Source organism: Lepus europaeus, chromosome 9 (genome assembly GCF_033115175.1).
Source record: "Lepus europaeus isolate LE1 chromosome 9, mLepTim1.pri, whole genome shotgun sequence".
Taxonomy (NCBI): Eukaryota; Metazoa; Chordata; class Mammalia; order Lagomorpha; family Leporidae; genus Lepus; species Lepus europaeus.
In genome coordinates, this window is record NC_084835.1 from 48,826,062 (window position 1) to 48,845,770 (window position 19,709).

A 19,709-nucleotide genomic window follows, 5' to 3' on the forward strand; every position below is an offset into this window, starting at 1 on the left:
AGGAAAATGACACGAAGACTTTCCATTCTTTTAGCTGCACCAGTTGGGCCTTTCACCTCATAAATTCAACAGTGTTAGTTTAGTGATTCCTTGGTGAGAAAATCTCCAAGGAAAAGAGAACAGGGAAGATTCAAGATGTAATTACCCTTTGAGAAAGGACCAGGCTAATCAGCGGCTGGGTTATTTTGTTGGCCATGCACATTCCAGGGAAGAGACACCTGGGGTCTTATAAAAGAATGAGCTTGGCTCCCGTCTCTAGCCTAGAGAGTTCATAGAAATTAACACGTCTTCATATTCATAGAAAAGAACCAACACTGGGGGAACATTTACTTCACGTCTATGAAACATTTCCAAATGCATATTACTATGACAAATATACTTAGAGCTAAATTCATCCTAACCCATGAGTCCCAGGCATTCACTTGTTTGAAATATTTGCATCTTTACACAAAGGGGTGTCTGCAGCAATCATAAATACTCAGATGTCCAAAGTAGTAACACAAGCAGAAAAAAAGATACAAAGGAGACAAACAATTCTCCGATGGCTTATATATTAAAAGAAAATTTCAAAGGGCATACTTTTGAAGGTTCAAAATGCTCCGTTTACTGATATCCTTTCTCGGCCTCAGAGATGGATTTATGGGTCAAATCACTGGAAATGAGAATGTCAGCTGTATTACCTATATTTCAGATAGAGCAAAAGCAAACCTGCTTTGGAGAGAACAACGGTTTGTGATATTTCAGTCCTGAATTAGATGGACTTCACCTCCCTAGCACACGTGTACAACCACAGGCCCTTGCAGCAAGCGGTAAACCCTTTGACTGCACCGTACAGAGCAGCAGAATTTGTTCACTCTCCACAGGCAGGACACCAAAGGGAACGCAAGGGAAGAGCTGAGCTACAAGGTCAGTGTCTTCTACCAAAGTTCAGGAGTCATACACTCTGCCTGGACCTAGGGTGCTGGAGAAAGACCCAGATGTTGCTCCAGAGGGTATCCTTCCTTCTACTTAGGGGCTGGATGCCCTGCAGTAGAAGTCACTTCCAAGAAAACACTATTGTACACGATGCACTGTGGCACGAGTGGAATATCATCAACTCAAGGGCTGTAGAAGGTGCTGTTTTTTATTTATTTATTTATTTATTTTTGGCTGCCAAGAAAGATCTTCTGTTATTTTATGAACCTTGGTAGGGCTATGAATCAAGGGGCCCTATTCCACGAAAGCTGAGGCACACAAGTTAGTATTTTTCAAACTTTCACATGGGTCAGTTACCTGTCCAGTACCTATGGCTGGGCCCGACACCAGATCAGGTCACAGAGGGATACAGTCCATAGATCTGTATTTGTTTTTTTCCCCGTATCTCTCCACTTATTTTCTTCTTTTAAACTTCTTTTTTTATTCACATAAAGGGAACTTATATACAGTTCTAAGAGCATAATGATACTTCACACCCTATATCCCCCCTCCCTCATTCCCACCTCTTTCCTTCTTTTATTATTTTTCTTTTAATTTTAACAACGACATACTTTCAATTTTCTTTATAATCACAAGTTAACCCTCAAACAAGTTCCCAGGTGCAGCTGGTGCAGACTGCACCTTGAGAAACAGTATCGTATTCTATGCCTGTTGGATGCTCCCTTTTCAGAATTTGATTTGTGATAAAAAGACAAAAAATAAAATAGTTCATTCATTCTAGCACTTGCCCTGAAAAGATGGTTCAACGTCTGTGGCCAAGATTTCTGGAGTCATCAGTTTCCTAAGCCAGGATCTGTAATTTATCTAATAATTCTTCATAATACCCTTAAGTTAGGTCTCAGCTGGAGTTCCAAATCCAGAGAGGATGAAACTACCAAATGGTGGTGCTGTGTGCAATCTATTTTCAATAAATATTTATTATCCCCAAAACTGTGAAGAATTCAGAAGCAATCAATCTTTTGTGTGTAGAGAGGACAAGATTTTACTGCAAATCAAGGATGGTGCACACACACTTTCCCTGCTGCTGAGCTCCTGAAAGAATAGTTTTGCCCCATTATTCCAAATCACAAAGTCCTCCTATTTTATAGGTATTTATCAGTACTTAAGTGACTCATTTGCAACTCTATTCAGTATCTATAATCTTTATGGGACACAAAGATTTTTGAGTATTTGAAAAATCTGAGTACTCTCTCTACAAATCAAATGTGTGCATGGGTATACACATACACACACATCAACAACTAACAGTTGATTAAAATTAAGGATGGATCAGAACATCTAAGATTCTATGGGCATCAGGTTAGGAAACCATGCTAGGAATTCAACTCATCTAATGACACAGAATATCTTGTCTTAGATGTTTCAGTGTTAGTCTTTCTAGAAGTGTTTTACTGAGATTTTCTTTTATGATGACTTTGTACATTTGAACATTAGTTCCTTAATTATCTTGCACAAAAAGTGAGTGGTAAAGTTGCATAATTCAAGAATATGAGTCTCACACCAACTATGTCTCCATGCAATGGTGAGGGGTTCCAATAGTTTATGTTTTTTTTTCGAGTTCAAAAAGTGCATTCGTTTTATGCTCTATTTTTTTTTTTCATTTATTTGACAGATAGTGAGAGAGAGAGTGAGAGACAGAGAGAAAGGTCTTCCTTCCGTTGGTTCACCCCCAAAATGGCCACTACAGACGGCACTGCGCCAATCCAAAGCCAGGAGCCAGGTGCTTCCTCCTGGTCTCCCACTCGGGTGCAGGTGCCCAAGCACTTGGGCCAACCTCCACTGCCCTCCCGGGCCACAGCAGAGAGCTGGACCAGAAGAGGAGCAACCGGGACTAGAACCCAGCACCCAAATGGGATGCTGGCGCCGCATGCGGAGGATTAACCAAGTGAGCCATGGCGCCGGTCCCTATTTTACCCTCTATTGACAAAGGAGCAGAGTATAAATGTATTAAGGAACAAAGGAAACAAAAATGACATGCACACATTGTTACACAGAAAGTATAGGCAATAGTTGTCAAGATTCTTTAAATTCTTTAGATTCCTTACACTCTATTTTCAGTATTTAACAGTCAAAAATCTGCTTTTAAAAATAACTTCTTTATCATCTCTAAGTTTTCCAAAATGTTTTTGAAGCAAAATGACAGATTTGGCAACCTGAACATTCCTGTCCTTCCTCCATGGAGAGAGGCATTTTCTGTTCACACACAGAATCTGGTGAGCCACAGCACATGTCATAAAATGATATAAACGTTCAGTCTGGTTTCATTGGCTTTTGAAGCATCCGACTCTTCATTTTTTACACCACCACCTTCTCTGCACCCAAGCTTCTTGATACTGAGCCTAAACCCTGAAACAATTTCTACCACAAGTTTATTTGAAACATGCATGTGAGAAATAACATTCATGGAACATTAGTTAAAAGAATTTTGGTTCATATGTTTCTTGAGTTTTTTGAGTCCTGATGTTCAGTTACCTTTGGAATGTGAGAAGAAAAAATTAAACTTTTCAAATTGCTTGTATGTGAAAGATGTTGAGTGTTAACACTGCATTATTCAGGGAGCTGCCATTGGATTTGGACACAGGCATATGCATTCTGGGCTTAGCAAGAGTTGTGCATCTCCTTATCCGATGGTTTCACTTCGTTATCTAGATTCTGTGAATTATGAATTACTAGAGTTTTTCTTTGTTCATTTGTTGGCACAAAGCTTGGAGCCAAAATGGGGCATTTCAATTAAGTGATTGGATCTGTCCACATATGCTCTGTAAACGAACATCAGACATTCCTTCTACAAATATTTATTGAACTTATACTAGGGACCACTCTTTAAGATAAGCAGTAAGACACACTGGCAAGGATTTAGCTGTCCTAATGTAACTTACATTCTAGGCAAGAGGAACCTGACAGATTTTTTTTTTCTCACCACCCTTTTCTTGTCAATATTCACTTTGTATACTTTGATAAACTGTCTTTTTGGAATGAGGTCTGATGAAAATGATGGAACAAACTTGAAAACTTAACAGTATTAAAGCTATCCTAAGATAATGAAGCACTAACAGACACAGGATGTATAAGGATTTTATATTATCTAAACTAGAACAAATTAAGATTTATATAAAAATTCAAATTGCTACAATTTTCCAATTAAGTAAATGAATACTATGAAAAATTTAGTGCCTAAAATAATCTTGAGGCTGGTACTTCAGCTTAGTGTTTAAGCCGCTACTTGCAGCACTGACATCCCATTTGGGCACAGGTTCAAGTCTTAGCTGCTCCACTTCTGACCCAGCTTTCTGCTCATTCAGCTGAGAAAGCAGCCAAGGATAGATGAGTAAAGTACTGGGGCCCTGCCACCTAAGAGAGAGATACTGCTGAAGCCCCTGGCTCCTGGCTTTGGCCCTGTCCAGACCCAGCTGTTGTGGCTATTTGGGGAGTGAACCAGCAGATGGAGGATCTCTCGTTGGCTCTCCTTCTTGCTGTCACTCTGCCTTTGAAATAAATAAATAAATCTTTAGGAAAAAAATCTCCAAGGTAAAGTTAAAGGTGCCCCTTACTTTAGGATTTGAATGCACATGTTTAGGTAAAAATGTTTTTTTATTTGCCAAGACAGGACAAATTTTTATACATTCTACTTTTTTTTTCATTCTACTTTAATTATAGATATTTTTTTGCAGTGTTTCAGACTCCCAAAGGGTCGGATACTCGTAACCTCCCACAAACACTGCTCTAGCAATAAAATCTGCATTAAGATGGAATTGTGAAATTCACAAATAAGATCATGAAGCGTAAAGCAGGTTAAAGTGCAAAAAGAATATTTTTTGAGTTTGTTATGCAGTGGGAAATTTCCTTCAGTAGCACTTACATAACCAGTTGTAAATTATGAATCACTCCTCCCAGGCATCTGAATCTGGGAGACAGCAAACATCAGTACCAATCTACATACTCAGTTCTCTTGGCGAGTGGTGCAGTACAATGGCACCTCAGCCAACCTGCACTTGACCATCCATCTATCCATCCTCCCAACCACTCAGCCCTATGTCTGACAACAGGATGGGGGAGAGGAATATACTAAAATATAGCACTCTTCCTATTTGAGATAGGAAGCCTCAAGTAGGAATCTATTAAAAAAATCAATTTTATACATTTCTAAGAAATAGATATGGCAAACTAAATTAGAAATTATAGGTGCTTTTAAGATACGGGAAGCTGTCCAAGAAAGAATTAGATTCATTGCAAGAAATGTTTGTTAGCTGCTTACAATGCACTACACGTCCTGGAAGAGACAAATATGTGTAAGAACAAGTCTTTACCCTTTAGAGACTTAAAAATCTCATGGTGAAACAGGGAATCCATACAGGTGGCATGCAACTAGCTATAAAATCTGACCATGTCTGCGCTATACCAGCTCACCTCCTAAAATACACTGTAGCCTTGTCTCCATTTTTACTGCTCTCCCCGAAGTCAGGCCTCCAAAAACTCCAGACTTTGGTGGCTGTTAAGTTGCCTCCTAATCCGATTCTCTGCCCGCCTCCTTTCTCTCGTCACCGCACCCTCCACACTGCCGCCAAATCCATCTTTTAAGCAGACTCAATCAACACCCCGCTTTAAAGTCTCAAAGGATGTCACATTCCACTTAAAATAAAAGCCAATATTTTATTATGGGCATCTAGGATCTCATTTCTGGACTCTGCCTCCCTCTGGGATCTCATGTTTTATGGCCCACTTTTGGCACATAACCCTTTGTCACACAGGCCTTTCTCCATCAGCCCATCTCACCCCTTCTCAAGGGCTTTGCCCCTTTGGGAGCCCCCTTCTGACATACACTTCTCCTGGCTCTTGCCATGGCCAGTGCTTCTTATTTAGATATCTGCTAACAAATCAGTTTTTAAAGGAGGCCTCTTTTGAAATATACTATATAATTAACTTTTTCTCTATGGCTGTGTCTTCTTTGTGCAAGCTCTGTGAGGAGGGCTCCATGTCCAAGTTATTCACCCTGGCATCCCCAGGCCTAGCCCAAGACAGGGCACACAGGAGGGTTCAGACTGCACTGCTCCAAGGTCATCCTGGTTACAGTTCCCACCACAGGTTGCCTGGCGTATCCTGCCATTCAGTAAGAGGTCTGATGACAGATGCACAGATAAAATACGGAAGATATTTAAATACAAAATAGATTATTATCCAACCTTAGAAAAAGGACAGAATCCTGCTTTTTCGCAAGGATGAACCTAAAGGACCTGACAGTAAGTGAAGTAAGGCAGACACAGAAAAACAAATATCAAGTCATCTCACTTGCATGAGGAAGTTTTAAAAGTCCAGTTCACAAAGGCAAAGAGCCGGATGCTGGCTGCCAGGGGCCGGAGGGTGAGAGGTGAAGATGTCGGTCGGAGCACAAAGGTTCGGTTACGCAGTAGAAGCGGAAATCTAACGCACGGCGTTACAGTTAGGAAGACTATCGCACACTTGAAACCTGCTGAGTTCACCTTAAGCGTTTTCACCACACACACAAAATGGTAAATGTGTGAGGTGACAAGAGGTGTTCATTAGCTTGATCATGGCAATGATTTGACAATGTTCCTTACCACGTACACATACATCAAAACATCACTTTGGACACCATAAATTTATACAATTTTTGTTTCTCAAATATACCTTGAAAAGCTGAGGGTGGAAGGGAAGAAGGAAAAAAAAAAAAAAGAGCAGGTGTTTTGCCTGGCAGCTAATTCCCACTTCCTGAGGCTACCACCCAGTAAGGAAGTCTGTGCTGGCCCACACAGAGACCACAGGCAGGGCACTGCCTAGCCAACCAGGTTTTTCCTGAACTCCTGACCATAGAATCTGTGAGCAATAATAAGACAAATATTGCTTCCAGGGGTGGGGAACTTCTGGCCCACGGGCCATACAAGGCCTGCAAATCATTTGGTTTGGCCTGCCTAGGCAACCACAGGTGAAACTCAAAATTCAATAAATCTACAGCAGGCTAATTCTTAAGTTAAGAATTGTGTATGGCCCATGAATGGTGTTATAAACATCCAAATGGCCCTTGGCTGAAAACAGGTTCCCTACCTTCTCAGGTTATGTTATGCAGAATTGTTCATGGGAGTAGTAGGTTCTAACTACATATGTGATGAGTAAACAAATGTTGAACAAACGTGGATGGAGCAGAAACTTAAGATACAAAGACGGACACAGTAAAGGCCCTTCAACAATGCAGTGACCCAGCCTTCTGCAAAGGCAGCCACAAAACCCTGGGGTCAATGACACCGCTGAGATAAAGAGGCCACTAGGGTAAAGCAGCAGAAGCAGTGATTAATCTCACCCATAGGGCTTCCGGAAGGCTTCCCAGGGTACGTAACAGTAAAGCTGGACCTTGAGTGATGAGCAAGGGTTTTGTAGATGAGAAGAAAACAGATTCCGGGCAGGGGAAATTGCAGAGTGTAACTGCAGAATATATGGAGAATTTTTCTTCTGTGTTCTTCCTTTTAATAATTATTTAAAAGGCAACCGTATATGCACTTTTGTACTCTATCTTGATAGTGCTAAATATTCAACGTTCTTAGTTCTTGAGAAAGCACCTGTTTTTTGTTTTTTTTTTTTTTCCTTTCAAACACAGCAGAAAATGCAAAATAGTATCTAGTTTCCTACAATTGCATTAGTTTTCTTTGAAGTTTGAGAACAGGGATGCAGAACTTAGACTGGGTTGGGGGCATGTTGTATTTTGGGGCTTGAGTGAGAAATGTTATATGGCCAAGGCAATGTAGAGAGGTAGATCCTGCCAGTAAATGACGCTGTTATACTGGGCATGGGTAGGAATTGAGTTACCCACTTCTAACAATGAAGTGGCTTGTTGTGGATTCCTATACCATACACACTCAACATTCATCATCAGCTTACCCCCACCGACATCAAAGCAGTCTTAAAGCGACCTTAACTTTTATAATCCATAAAAAAAATGCCATATGGATTTAGGAACCATGTAGTCATCTACAAAACTTAGTTGTATAGAATTTCAGAGGCCATTTGGCAGTCATGCCTTTGATATACTTAGGTAGGTTTTATTTATTTAAGAAGGTTTAAATAATATAAAACCCAGGTGATTGTCCTAAAAAGTGAAATATCTGTGCTTTCCTTTCTTTGCCATTCAGTCTTGCTAACTCACAAAATGTCTGAGCAACACAATTTAAAAAGTTAAGCAATATCAACAAAAGTTCCCACAGCATCAGAGACCTTTCTTCTCTGAGCTTACACAGAAGCCCATTAGTAAAAACATATTATTTTTAAATCTTGGTAATCAGAGTCCACTGAGATAAAGAAAGGGGACCCTCAGAATTTGATAGATGTGGGGCCAACACGGAGTTGTAAATAACTTATCTGAAGGAAACCCTTTGCTTCCCGCCCCTGTCCAAGGAGTTCTGTGTCTTTAGCTCACTTCTCAGTAAGAGTGTGTGCCACACAAATGCCACTCAATAGGATGATTATACCCTGGATCTTTCAAGGATGCCTGGCCCTGTTTTACAAAACAAGAATCCAAGACTCAAGGGTTATGCGACTCATGTAACACCACACAGGAGGCCAATGACAGAGCTAAGACATGACCTGCGTCTTTCTGACTTTGATGCTTTGCTCTTTCCTGGAGCTAAAATTAAATAGAGAAGCAAATAAATCTTACGTTTAGCTTCCTCTGACACAGTGAATAATGTGCGTGGCAATTAGTACACTGGATGTTAATCAGGCATGCATAATTCATGTAAATAATGATACAAATACACAGAAATTTCAGCTGTCTTATCACTAATAGGGATGGCATAGTGGTTTTAGCAGTGGACAATGATATATGGCACAGAACACACAGGACAGTTTTCTGTGAGCCCAATCCTAGACTGAAAAACTTGGGTTGCATGGACTTGTGTCTTGATTGTTCTCACTTTTAAAACCTCAGCCTCATTTTCTCAGACGGCATGGGACTTACAGGGAAAATGAACTTCTCCCTCCCTGCCTTGCAGGCAGAAGCATGAGAGAAATGGAAGTATGGGTTGCTGAAGCCAGAGAGGGAAGGGGAACTGAGGCAGCTCAGTGTCCCCCTTCAGCCAAATATCTTCCCCAGGGCTGGTCTCCTTTGAAGGAGAGGAATTGTTCTACCACGGATGAATCTAGAATAAAGGAATAACTATTTAGTTTTCCTTATGCAAGCGACCCATTTTGTCTAGATGACCCTTTCTCTACTCTTTCACTTTGCTCTATTTGACTTCACTTCCCTTAAGACACCTGTCCTTGGGGAGCTACTCCCCTACCCCATCCTCCCACCTCCAGGCTGAGACAGGATCTCCTCTCTGAGCTCCTAGCTGCCTTATAAACACCATCATGACAGGCAGGATGGGCCATGTCCTGTGTCTTCAGCTGGCCCGTATGTGCTGTACTGGAGGAAATTGCTAAAGGGATCTCCTTTCCCATTTAAAACTTTCCTTTAGTTATTTATCTTCATTTTATTTGAAAGGCAGAGACAGAGAAATTTATATGCTTTAGCCTTCCCTCAACAGCCAGGGCTAGACCAGGGTGAAGCCAGGAGCCCAGGATTCAATCTACGTCTCCCACGTGCATGGTGGGAAAGCAGAAATTTAAGCCAACACCTGCTGCCTCTCAGGGTGTACATAAGCAGGAAGCTGATAGGAATCTGGGAGCCTGCACTTGAACCAGACAATGATATGGAAAGCAGGCACCCCAAGCAACTTCCTAAGCACTGTGCCAAATACTTGTCCTCAGTTTTCTTTTTAAAAAAAAAATATACCAGAGTTTAATTTAGATAGTCTACCCCACTATAACTCACGGCTTAGTTTCCCAGAGTCTCAAAAAACGGTGGGTTCCTTAAGGACTCTTGATATTTCTGATTCGTCTATGTATTCCCAGGCCTGGGCACGGTACAAAGGTTCTATGACAAATTTGTGGACAACACGGAATGCCTTCGCTCCAGGTAAGATCAGGGACATCCATCTCTAATCAACTTATATGGAGTTCCTGAAAATGGCACCATCCCACATGGTAAATGAAATTTTCCCTCATGCTACAACATGCTACAGGTTGTTCAGGTCCAGGAATAAAGGACTAGCTGGTATCTGAGAGCAGCTGCACAGGTTAGGGTAGATTAATGGAAACTCACTGAGCTCCCACACCTGTCTGAGTCATGCGGGAATGGGTGTTTTAATGGGCAGGCTGTGGACGGAGTGGGAAACAGTAGAGCTCTTTGGCTGGGTGGGTGAGAGGGTAGGTGGTGGGGTACTGGAAAATGACAGGGAAAGGAGCAGCATTTGGAACACAATGAAGAGAAACAGACTCCACTTCCCTAAGAGAGGAACCAGAGTGAGGGGATGGGGAGCGGATGGAGATGGGGATATTCGGCCAGGAGGAAGTGCTCCTAGCAGACCGGCGGGATACATCAAGACAGAAGTGAGGATGGACCCCTGGCAGTGGCAATGACAGCAATGCCATGACCCTGGCTCCAGCAGCACTGGTGTGGCTGCTGGCCAGAGTGGCTTCTGCTTCTGAGTCCCATCCAGTGACTCAATGTTTCACAAAAGGCAGAAGCAACCATGTTGGGTGCATTTCTGGAGCTATTTGTCAAATCAGGATGAGATGAACGTAAATGGCATATAATTTTAAAAAAATCAAAGTATGACTATGTACAGAATAATTCATCCATTTTGGTGTAATTTCTGTGAGTTTTTACAAAAGTCACACAACTCTGGTCACAATCAAGAGTTAGGACAGTCCCTCAACAGGACAATCGAGCTCTTCCCGTCTCCCAGGCTCTGCTAGGCAGTGACCACTGGTTACTGTCCTTAAAGCTGTGCCTTTTGCAGTAATGTAGAATCATGTTATATAATATCCATGGCATTTTAAAGACAGCTTCTAATTATCTGCAAAAAGTACTTTTAGAATTGGCTAATAATATGGTTTAAAAACACTGTCTGGATTTTAACTATTCATAGTTGGAAAAAAAATCTTTGACATTTCTTTCTCTTCAAAGCATTTATAATTCCATAGTATTAAATGCTGCAGAGAACATGTGAAACCATTTTAATGTGTTTAATTAGAAGTAATGGGCCATTCTTTGACTCTTCTGAACTGAGGCTATAGCAATAAAATATTTACTATTACAAGCAACAGCACTCAAATGAAAGCTCCTATTTTTTAAAATAATTGGCTAATGTGTTTTAAGTACCCCTAAATGATAAAGAAAAAAGTAAACATTCTTTAAAATATGCCAATGGGCTATTCGGTTGTGTAAACTATGCCTGGTCTGATTCTCAAGGGTCTTTTTTCATTTTAGTTTGCTTAAAGGAAACAAAAGAAAACATTTTTAATTGGTTATATTTGAAAACGTGGATTTAAGTGAATAAAAGAGTGGAACAGTACTAAAACTTTAACACCTGGTGAAATACTATTCGATGCTCAAAAGGGCAGAACAGTTCTGTTTCTTCAGAACACCTGCTTCCTGCTGGGAGAAAAAGTGCAATAACTTTACCCAATATTGCGTGACACAAATACCAACAAAATAAACCCAAAATGTACTCAATGCTGAATGCAAGTACTTTCGAAGCACAGAGTATTTGAGCACTGGGTGATTTAAGGTCAGCTTTATTAAATGAATCAAGTACTAAATGAGACCATACAAACTGTTCTCTACATTTCACTTGCGTGTCCCTGAGCTTCCAAGGTAAGAAGCACACTCTCTACCATTTAACAATCTTTATCCTCCCAGACATTTGTAGCCGTAGCTTTGAAGAAGCACAGGTTGCCATTCTCAGAATCACAGGTAAGTGATCTGGGGCCATTAGGGCTTTTCTCCAAAGTACCAAATTCATACAGTCAACCTCTGCTAGGCATACATATATCCAGGCGCTTTCCCCTTAAGAAGATTTTTTTTTAATTTTATTTATTTGGAGAGACATAGAGAGAGAGAGGAAGGGAGGGAGGGAGCGAGGGAGGGAATGAATCTTCTGCCACTGGCTTACTTCTCAAATAACCACAAAAGCCAGGGCTAGACCAGACCAAATCCAGGCACCTGGAACTCAGTTTGGGTCCCCTGTGTTTGTATCAAGGACCCAAGCACTTGAGTCATTACTTGTTGTCTCCAAGGAAGCGAGGACTTGAACCCAGGCATTCATGTATGGAATGCAGGCAACGCAACTAGTGTCTTAACTGCTGTATCAGTTTCTCACCCCGGGGCTGGTGCTGTGGCATAGTGGGTGAGGCTGCCATCTGCAGTGCTGGCATTCCATATGGGCGCTGGTTCGAGTGCCGGTTTCGAAACCCGATCTGGGCCTCCGTTGTGGCCTGGGAAAGCAGTGGAGGATGGCCCAAGTCCTTGGGCCCCTACAATGTGTGGAAGACCCAGAGGAAGCTCCTGGCTCCTGGCTTCAGATGGGCGCAGCTCCAGCCGCTGCAGCCAATTGGGAAGTGAGCCAGTGGATGGAAGACCTACCTCTCTCTCTCTCTCTTCCTCTCCCTCTCTCTCTCCTGCCTTTCAAATAAGTAATATTAAAAATAAAAATTTTTTCACCCCCAGTTGATTTTTTGGCAGACACTTTAAAGTCACCTAATGTCAAATGGAACCTAGCATATTTGCCCTCACTGTTGCCCTTCTTGTAAGATTTTCTGACACACTGAATAGGTCTTTCAGGCACCCGGATACCTAATTCAGAAATCTAGGCATCATCCTTGACTTCTCTGTAGATCTTGAATACAATCAATTACTAGGTCCTATTGATTTAACTTCTCAAACTATACCAGGCGTCTCTCCATTCATGCTGACTTTCTTTAGTTCAGGCTATAACACTCTTGCAGGGCTGGTGTTGTGGAAAAGCGAGCTGAGCTGCTGCCCGCAGTACTATCCCACGTGCTCCTCCTGTGGTTTGGCTCCCTGCCAATGAACCTGGGAAAGCAGCAGGGGATGGCCCAAGTCCTTGGGCCCCTGCATCCACATGGGAGATCCAGATGAAGCTTCAGCCTGGCCAAGTACTGGCCGTTATGGCCATTTGGGGAGTAAATTAATGGATGTAAAATCTATCTCCGCTTCCCTACCCCCACCTCCTGCCTGGGGCTCTGCCTTTCAAATACATAAAATAAAGCAAGATCAGATTTATCTTAAAAAACAAAACAAAACAAAACCTTCTCTTGCTTAAAACACTGGCTTGCTTGGATGGCTGGGTCTCTGCTACTTGGAATTCTAGCCTCCAGTGTTCCTGTCACTCCAAACCTCCCTTTGCCATGATGGCCTTTTTTTTTTTTTTTTTTAAACACAAATCTGATCTTGTTGTAACTCTGCTAGTTTGATTTTATTCTTTGGTGTCACTGTATCTATGGATTAAAGTCCCAGCTACGTAATTTGGTTTCTACTGTCACAGACAGTAAGATCCATGCTTTTCTCTGCCATCTTAGTCCCTCCAGATGCCCACTCTCACAGCGTTTTACACTGGAGGTGTCCAGGGACCCAAACACCTGCAATGGGCTGAATAGAGCCCCCCAAAATTCATGTTGAAATCTAATCCCCATTGTGGTGGCATTAAAAGGTGGAACCTTTGGGAAGTGATTGTGTTGTATGGGATTAGGGCCCTTATAAAAAGGTTTAAGAAAGGCAGCTTGCCCCTTCTAGCACTCCAGATCTCCTAATATCTTGACTGTAGACATTCTAGACTCTACAACTGGGTGAAACAAATTCCTACTACTTAATCATGAAGGCTACGGTATTTAGTTAGAACAGCCTGAATGGCTTATCCATTTCCCATACCATGCTTTGCCTCTGGGCCTTCATATACACTGTGGCTTCTCCCTGGAGTATTCTCCAGCAAACCCTTGTCACCTTTTAAGTCTTGCTTTATAGATAATTCATTCTCCAGAAAGCTTACTCTGATCCTAATTTTGTAAATGTAGCCTTCCCAAGTGATTTCTGGACATTTTGAACTTGGCCAATTGAGTTTCACTGTAACTTCTCTGTATTATCTGTCTGTATACCATGACAGTAACAAACACTGGGATGGACTTCTTCGATTTAAAAAAAAAAAAAAATAGTACCTAGTGCCTAGCAGAAAGTAAGTACTCAAAGCATTTTCAAATGAATGAATGGGACCTTAATTGTAAGAGCCCAGGAACCACTAGAAAGCTTGTTACCCACTCAGCGCAGTGTTTCTAAGACTTCTGTTGGGCAGTATCCCTTCGCTTGAAATGCCTTCCATACTTGAAAGCAACGACTCTCATTTGTTCAAAACCAGTTCTGTAATTTAAGTGTCTCTCTGACTTAGATCCAATAACCATGGCTGATCCATAATTGCAAAGCTGTTATTGCATTGGTACAAAAACTTACAAAACAGGTAGATCACAATCATTCAAATGTATTATATGATTTACATCGTAGATATATGTATCACTTTACACAATGTTTAAGAAGATATATTTAATCCTCGAATTTTTGCTTCTAATTTAGGCACTGAATAATGCTCTATAGAGAAGAAGACTGACCTAGACAAAATGTATTTGCTATCAATAACAGCCATACCAGGCTGGAGAAAGCTTTCTTTTTTATCTGAAGTTTCTTACTGACAGACAAACTCAAGTTCAACTACCAAAAACAAAACAAAACTCAAACTAAAAAATGAAATGGTCTCCAAATCTTGTCATAAATACTCCATCAAAACATTTTGTTTTCCCTTATATTTTCAAGTGCATCAGTGACTTAATCTGTCCCTGAAATGAGATTTGAATCTGCATTTTTAAGGTTGGAAGAGTCTGTGACCGAAAAATCACAGTAAATCTGCCATTTAACTTGTTTTCCTGATTTGGCTGCTGCCTGCAGACCATGTCAAGAGGAATGGATATGGGGTTTCCATTGCCAAGTGTTGACTGTGGCCACTTTAATTACCCGTGAACTTGGAGAAGATTCAGATCTGCAACTTGTTCCATAATTGCCTCTAGCAATCTTTTCCCTGAGCATCAAGGCCCTGGCTCATCTATGTTTCTGCTGTCCAAAGTGGAAAAATAAAATCCTAATTGCAATTCCATGAACCCTCTTCTTATATGTGCAGTATGTGCTGCTTCTTTTTAACTCTGTCTTCAAATCAAAGTTTCCTTAGTTTCCAAAGAGGAAATATTAAAATACAAACAAAGTGCAGACTCATTCGGCCTTAAGGTGGCAGAGAACTAACTTTTATCACCGTGAGGCACTGCTGGAGTAGCAATCATTTCCCCCTTTCTCCTTAAAAACAAGCTTCTCACTAATTTCTTATCTGTAAGGTATGAGGGAAGATGTTGTAGGGGACTTCTCGGGAAATCCCTTAAAAGGGAGAAAGTGCAGCCTTATTTCTACTCTGCTCCTTGCTGTTGCCTCAGATGTCAATGGGAGGCTAAAACTCAAGCAGCCATCTCTGCTCATGAGGCCAGGAGGGTGGGGCAGCAGGACAGCAGGACCCGAAGTCTGATGACCGTGGAGTCAGGAGAGGCCTTTGAGAGGCCTTCAGAGAGACCAACCAACCAAGCAACATGCAGCTCCCACACCCAAAACTTCCATCTTCTTCCACTGTACTTTTCATCTTCATTGTAATATGGGAGGTCTTCCTCCAAGATCATGGAAAATATTTTGAAAAATGGTGCATGGATTTCAAATTTTTGCACCACACATCCATCTTTTAATTTCCTGTTTTCCATGAAGTCCCCTAGCACAACTTTATTTACTGATCAGTAAATATCAGGTGCTATGTTAAATGCTTAATTTATATCCACAGTGTAATGAAGTATGGAGTAAAGTTTACTCTGTTTTATGGAGTAAATAAGGTTCAGAATTTTCCATAGTTGACTGAATAATGTCACCAAAGTGCCCAAATAAGAATTTCCAGGACAGACTCTGGGACTTACACTCTTTTTCCTGCACTATCAAAAGGTTGGGTTAAATCTCACCTTGTAGACCTTTCACTAAACTTCTGATTTTCTAATCTTTTCAGATGAAGATCAAAAGGCTATGCTTACTTTATGGACTACAGTGAGGACAGGTGACTAAAGTCCTTGGGAAATTATTATTATTTAATTTCTGGATACAGTCAAAATTATTTAATTTTATAACACAAAATATAAGGAGTATTTATAGGAAGTCCTAATTCCAGCATAGCCAAAACTAACCAGTTTGCATCACAAGCCTATACTTGTTTAACTTGGTTTACAAAATCAAACTTCAAATCACTAATTAACTGCATATTCTGGAAATCCATCCTGCGTGGCCTAGCGTTTCTCTGTATTACATCTAAACACTCAGTTCACAATTCTGCCTTGTCATCCTGCTATGCCTGCCTTTTAATGAAGGTGTCTTCCATTAAACACTGGCAGAATTGAAGACTGTGTTGTCAGAATCAACTCATATCAAAGTTCCTTAGGGCCTCTAATCTAAAAGTGGTTCAACTTGGTTCTTTGCTATATGACTTTGTGATTTTTAGAAAAGCAAATCCTCATTGCTTAACTTAAGGTTTTATTGTTTGCATTTCCTCTCCTTTCCAAGTTGTAATTTGAGATTCCACGACTCCAAAGATCACCTCTAAGATTCTGGACTCCCTGCACAAGAGGTGACCCTGAACAACTTAGTGGTCATAGCCTAGAGTCAAAGAGACATGGTTTTAAATCCTAGCTATGGGACATTAGGCAAATTACATCATCTCTTTAAGCCTTGTTTTTCTCAGCTGCTGAGATGTTTAAAGGAGATCATTTACATAGAGCTCTGGATTAGGTTTCCTATTGTTGCTTTATCAAATAATCCCAAATGTAGTGAAGCAATCTAGGTCCGTTGTCTTACAGTTGTGAAAATCAGGAGTCCAATGCTGGTCTGACTGAGCTGAAACCAACTGGCAAGGCTGCATTCTTTCAGAATAGTTCATGCTCATTCAGACTGTGGGGAAGATTCAGTTCCTGTGCTTAGGGGACTGAAGTCCCTGTTCCTCTTACTGGCGACTCCATCTACCATCTTCAAAACCATCAACACACATCAAGTTCATTCTCATGCTTCAACTCTCCTACTTCTTCTCTGTTCAGCGTGTCTCTGACCCACCCTTTGGCCTTCTGCTTTCTATTTTAGGGGCTCGGATAATACTTTGGGTTCACCTAGATAATCTGGATTAATATCCTTACTTTCAAGTCAGCTATGAGCAACCTTAATTTCATCACCAACTGTATTTATATTTGTCATGTAATGTAGCACAGTCACAGGTTTCCAGAATGAAGACATGGGCCACTGCTCTGCTTATCACACATTCTGAGCAGAATACCTGACGTGTACTAAGTACTCAATAAATAGCAACACAGTCAATACAAACACATACTCTCTAGCAGGTATTGATCCAAGTTCTTTATGAATATTTATGTATTTAATCTGCATAATATTACTCAACATGAAGCATCAACTATTACCACCCTCTCCATTAACAAACAAGGACATGAGGCACAGAAAGATTAAGCAATCTTATCAAGCTAGCAAAGGCAGAATGAGGATTTGAACTTAAGCAGTCTTGCTACAGAATCTGTGCTTTGAACTAAGCCCTTTTCTGCTTCTTCACTTCGATAGTATTGTAATAACCAGGAAACTAGGAAAGCCTTTGCTTAACCCAACACTATATTATCTCAGTATAACGTAAGAGCAATACTGGCATTTCTTCAGCATGTGTTGTCATTATATCATCTTCTCTTCATTGTTCTGGGACATTGGGCCTGCATCTGGGGCTGACATTCATCTAACATTCTGGGTGAGTCTTCCCAGGAAATTGGGGGAGAAATGTCTAAGATATTCCACGTGGGAAGAAGTTAGGTAGGTGTATGTCTATTTTTAAACTGATTATGATCATAATGAGAGTATTACAGAATTAAAGGACTCTCTTTTGAGTCTTAAACAGCTCTCATGCTACTGGAGCGCTCTTTCATTTTATCTCACATTGAAGACCTTTGTCAACATGACTATACCAAGTGCAGAGAAGGCCAACTCCTACCCTCCGGGAGCACCAATACCTGTCATGTTCCTGCACCATCGTATCTCCTCTCTTCCAGGAAGACAGAGCCCTGGGGGAGGCTCTGGGTTTACAATCCAAGTTGACCACGCTGCCCACCTGTACCTGAACCAACTTTTTCATTGGATTCTTTGAAAAGTCTGGAGCAGAGGCTAAAAAAGAAGAGAGAGGAGAGAGAAAGAATGCGAATTGGATCATTGATTTAATGAGAGCTGAATCATTTTTAAAATTCCTATAAATTTCAAAGGTTGACTTTATAACCATTTATAAAGTTCTCTTGATATGCAAGGTGTCAGTGCTCACTTTATTTGATTTACAGCATACCACACATAGGATTTCAAGGCTAAAAACATAACTTGCACTAATATTTTCTGGCAAGTTCTAAATCTTGAGACAATTATTTACTTAGAAACTTTTAGTATTTACTGTTAATATTTAAAATATCTTAGTCATGAGTTTATTATGTGAAAGGAAAACACTTAACACTGAATATTTTTAAAAGTTAGTTCCATGAATGCAGGCATGGGGTTGGTGTCTCTGTTGACCTTGAGGGCACTGGACTTGACATGGCGCCTGGCACTAAGCTTTGTCAAGCAAATGCTTTCAGAATATATGCTGAGTACTAAATTAACCCTCTCAGTTACACAAATTTATCAAGTTCCATTAGAACATTTTCATATGTTTAGGTTCGACTTTTAAGTTGAGGAAGACAATATAATACACCAATTAGATTAGATTAGATTAATACTCATATGACATTAAATATTATAATTTGTAAAAAAAAAAACATTGCTAATAATGCATAAAATCACAATCTCGAAAAATACCTGAATAGTCAAGTAAAAAAAATAATATATCATTAGAACAAAATGATATGTTAACCAGAAAACTGCTCTTCCCTTTACTGTGAACTTGGAAAACAGTTAGGAGCCTAGTGCACTTCCCTTAGTTTCTGAAACTCTGGCCTTAGGGCAAAATCCCAGTGAATATATTTTTTATAGCCAGATACATTCATATGTAAAAGAGTGGCAAAGAAGACATACTTCCTAGAGGTTGTCGGCCTTAAAATTAAGCAACTGAAACAGCTGTGCTGAAACAAGAACCCTCTTTGAAGTACATTTCTTAACCATCTTACATTCTTCCTATGCAACAAGCCTTCTCGTGGGTTTCCTACAGAAGCAGGAATCCACCACTTGAAAGATGAATGCGCCACAGCTCACCAGGTTATTTTCCTTCAAGTCTAGAGCGGTGCTGTAATTTTGGACTTGTGTGTGACTTCTCCTTTTGCCTTCCTGTGCTGCTTTTTGCTCCTGGACCGCAGGAGCCAGCTTTTCAGCTGGTGAGCTTCCCTCCCCAGGCCAGCCCTCCTGATACAGATGCTGCCTTTCCAACTTGCAGGCACCAGGGAGGAGAGTTTCACTTTCCCTTAGGCAATTTGGCCTGGAAAGTTACCCATTCTGAGAAGACAGCAGGGTATCTGCAGCATCTCTGGTCTCTGCCCTCCAGATGGTAATAATACGCGCGTCCCCATCCCAAACTGTGACAAGCCAAAACGTCTCCAGAAAGCCTGGTGGGCTGGTGCAGTCAGGGTAAGCTATGTGTACTGTATCAAAAAGTTGTGCTGTACTCCTACAAATGTGTAAGAATTACCTGTTAATCTAAAGTTAAAAAAAAAAAAAAAAAAACTCCAGACATTTCCAGATATTCTCTGGG

At 40.8% G+C, this 19,709-nt stretch overlaps 1 protein-coding gene across 2 annotated transcripts in view; it reads right to left on the reverse strand.

The window, feature by feature from the left end:
* The window catches only part of CNTN3 (contactin 3), a 416,756-nt gene that overhangs the window by 72,359 nt on the left and 324,688 nt on the right, over positions 1-19,709 (reverse strand). For both annotated transcript variants that reach the window (XM_062200206.1, XM_062200207.1), the window contains exon 11: positions 17,998-18,148. In XM_062200206.1, coding sequence (XP_062056190.1) covers positions 17,998-18,148 — 151 coding nt within the window. The remainder of the gene's footprint in view (positions 1-17,997; positions 18,149-19,709) is intronic.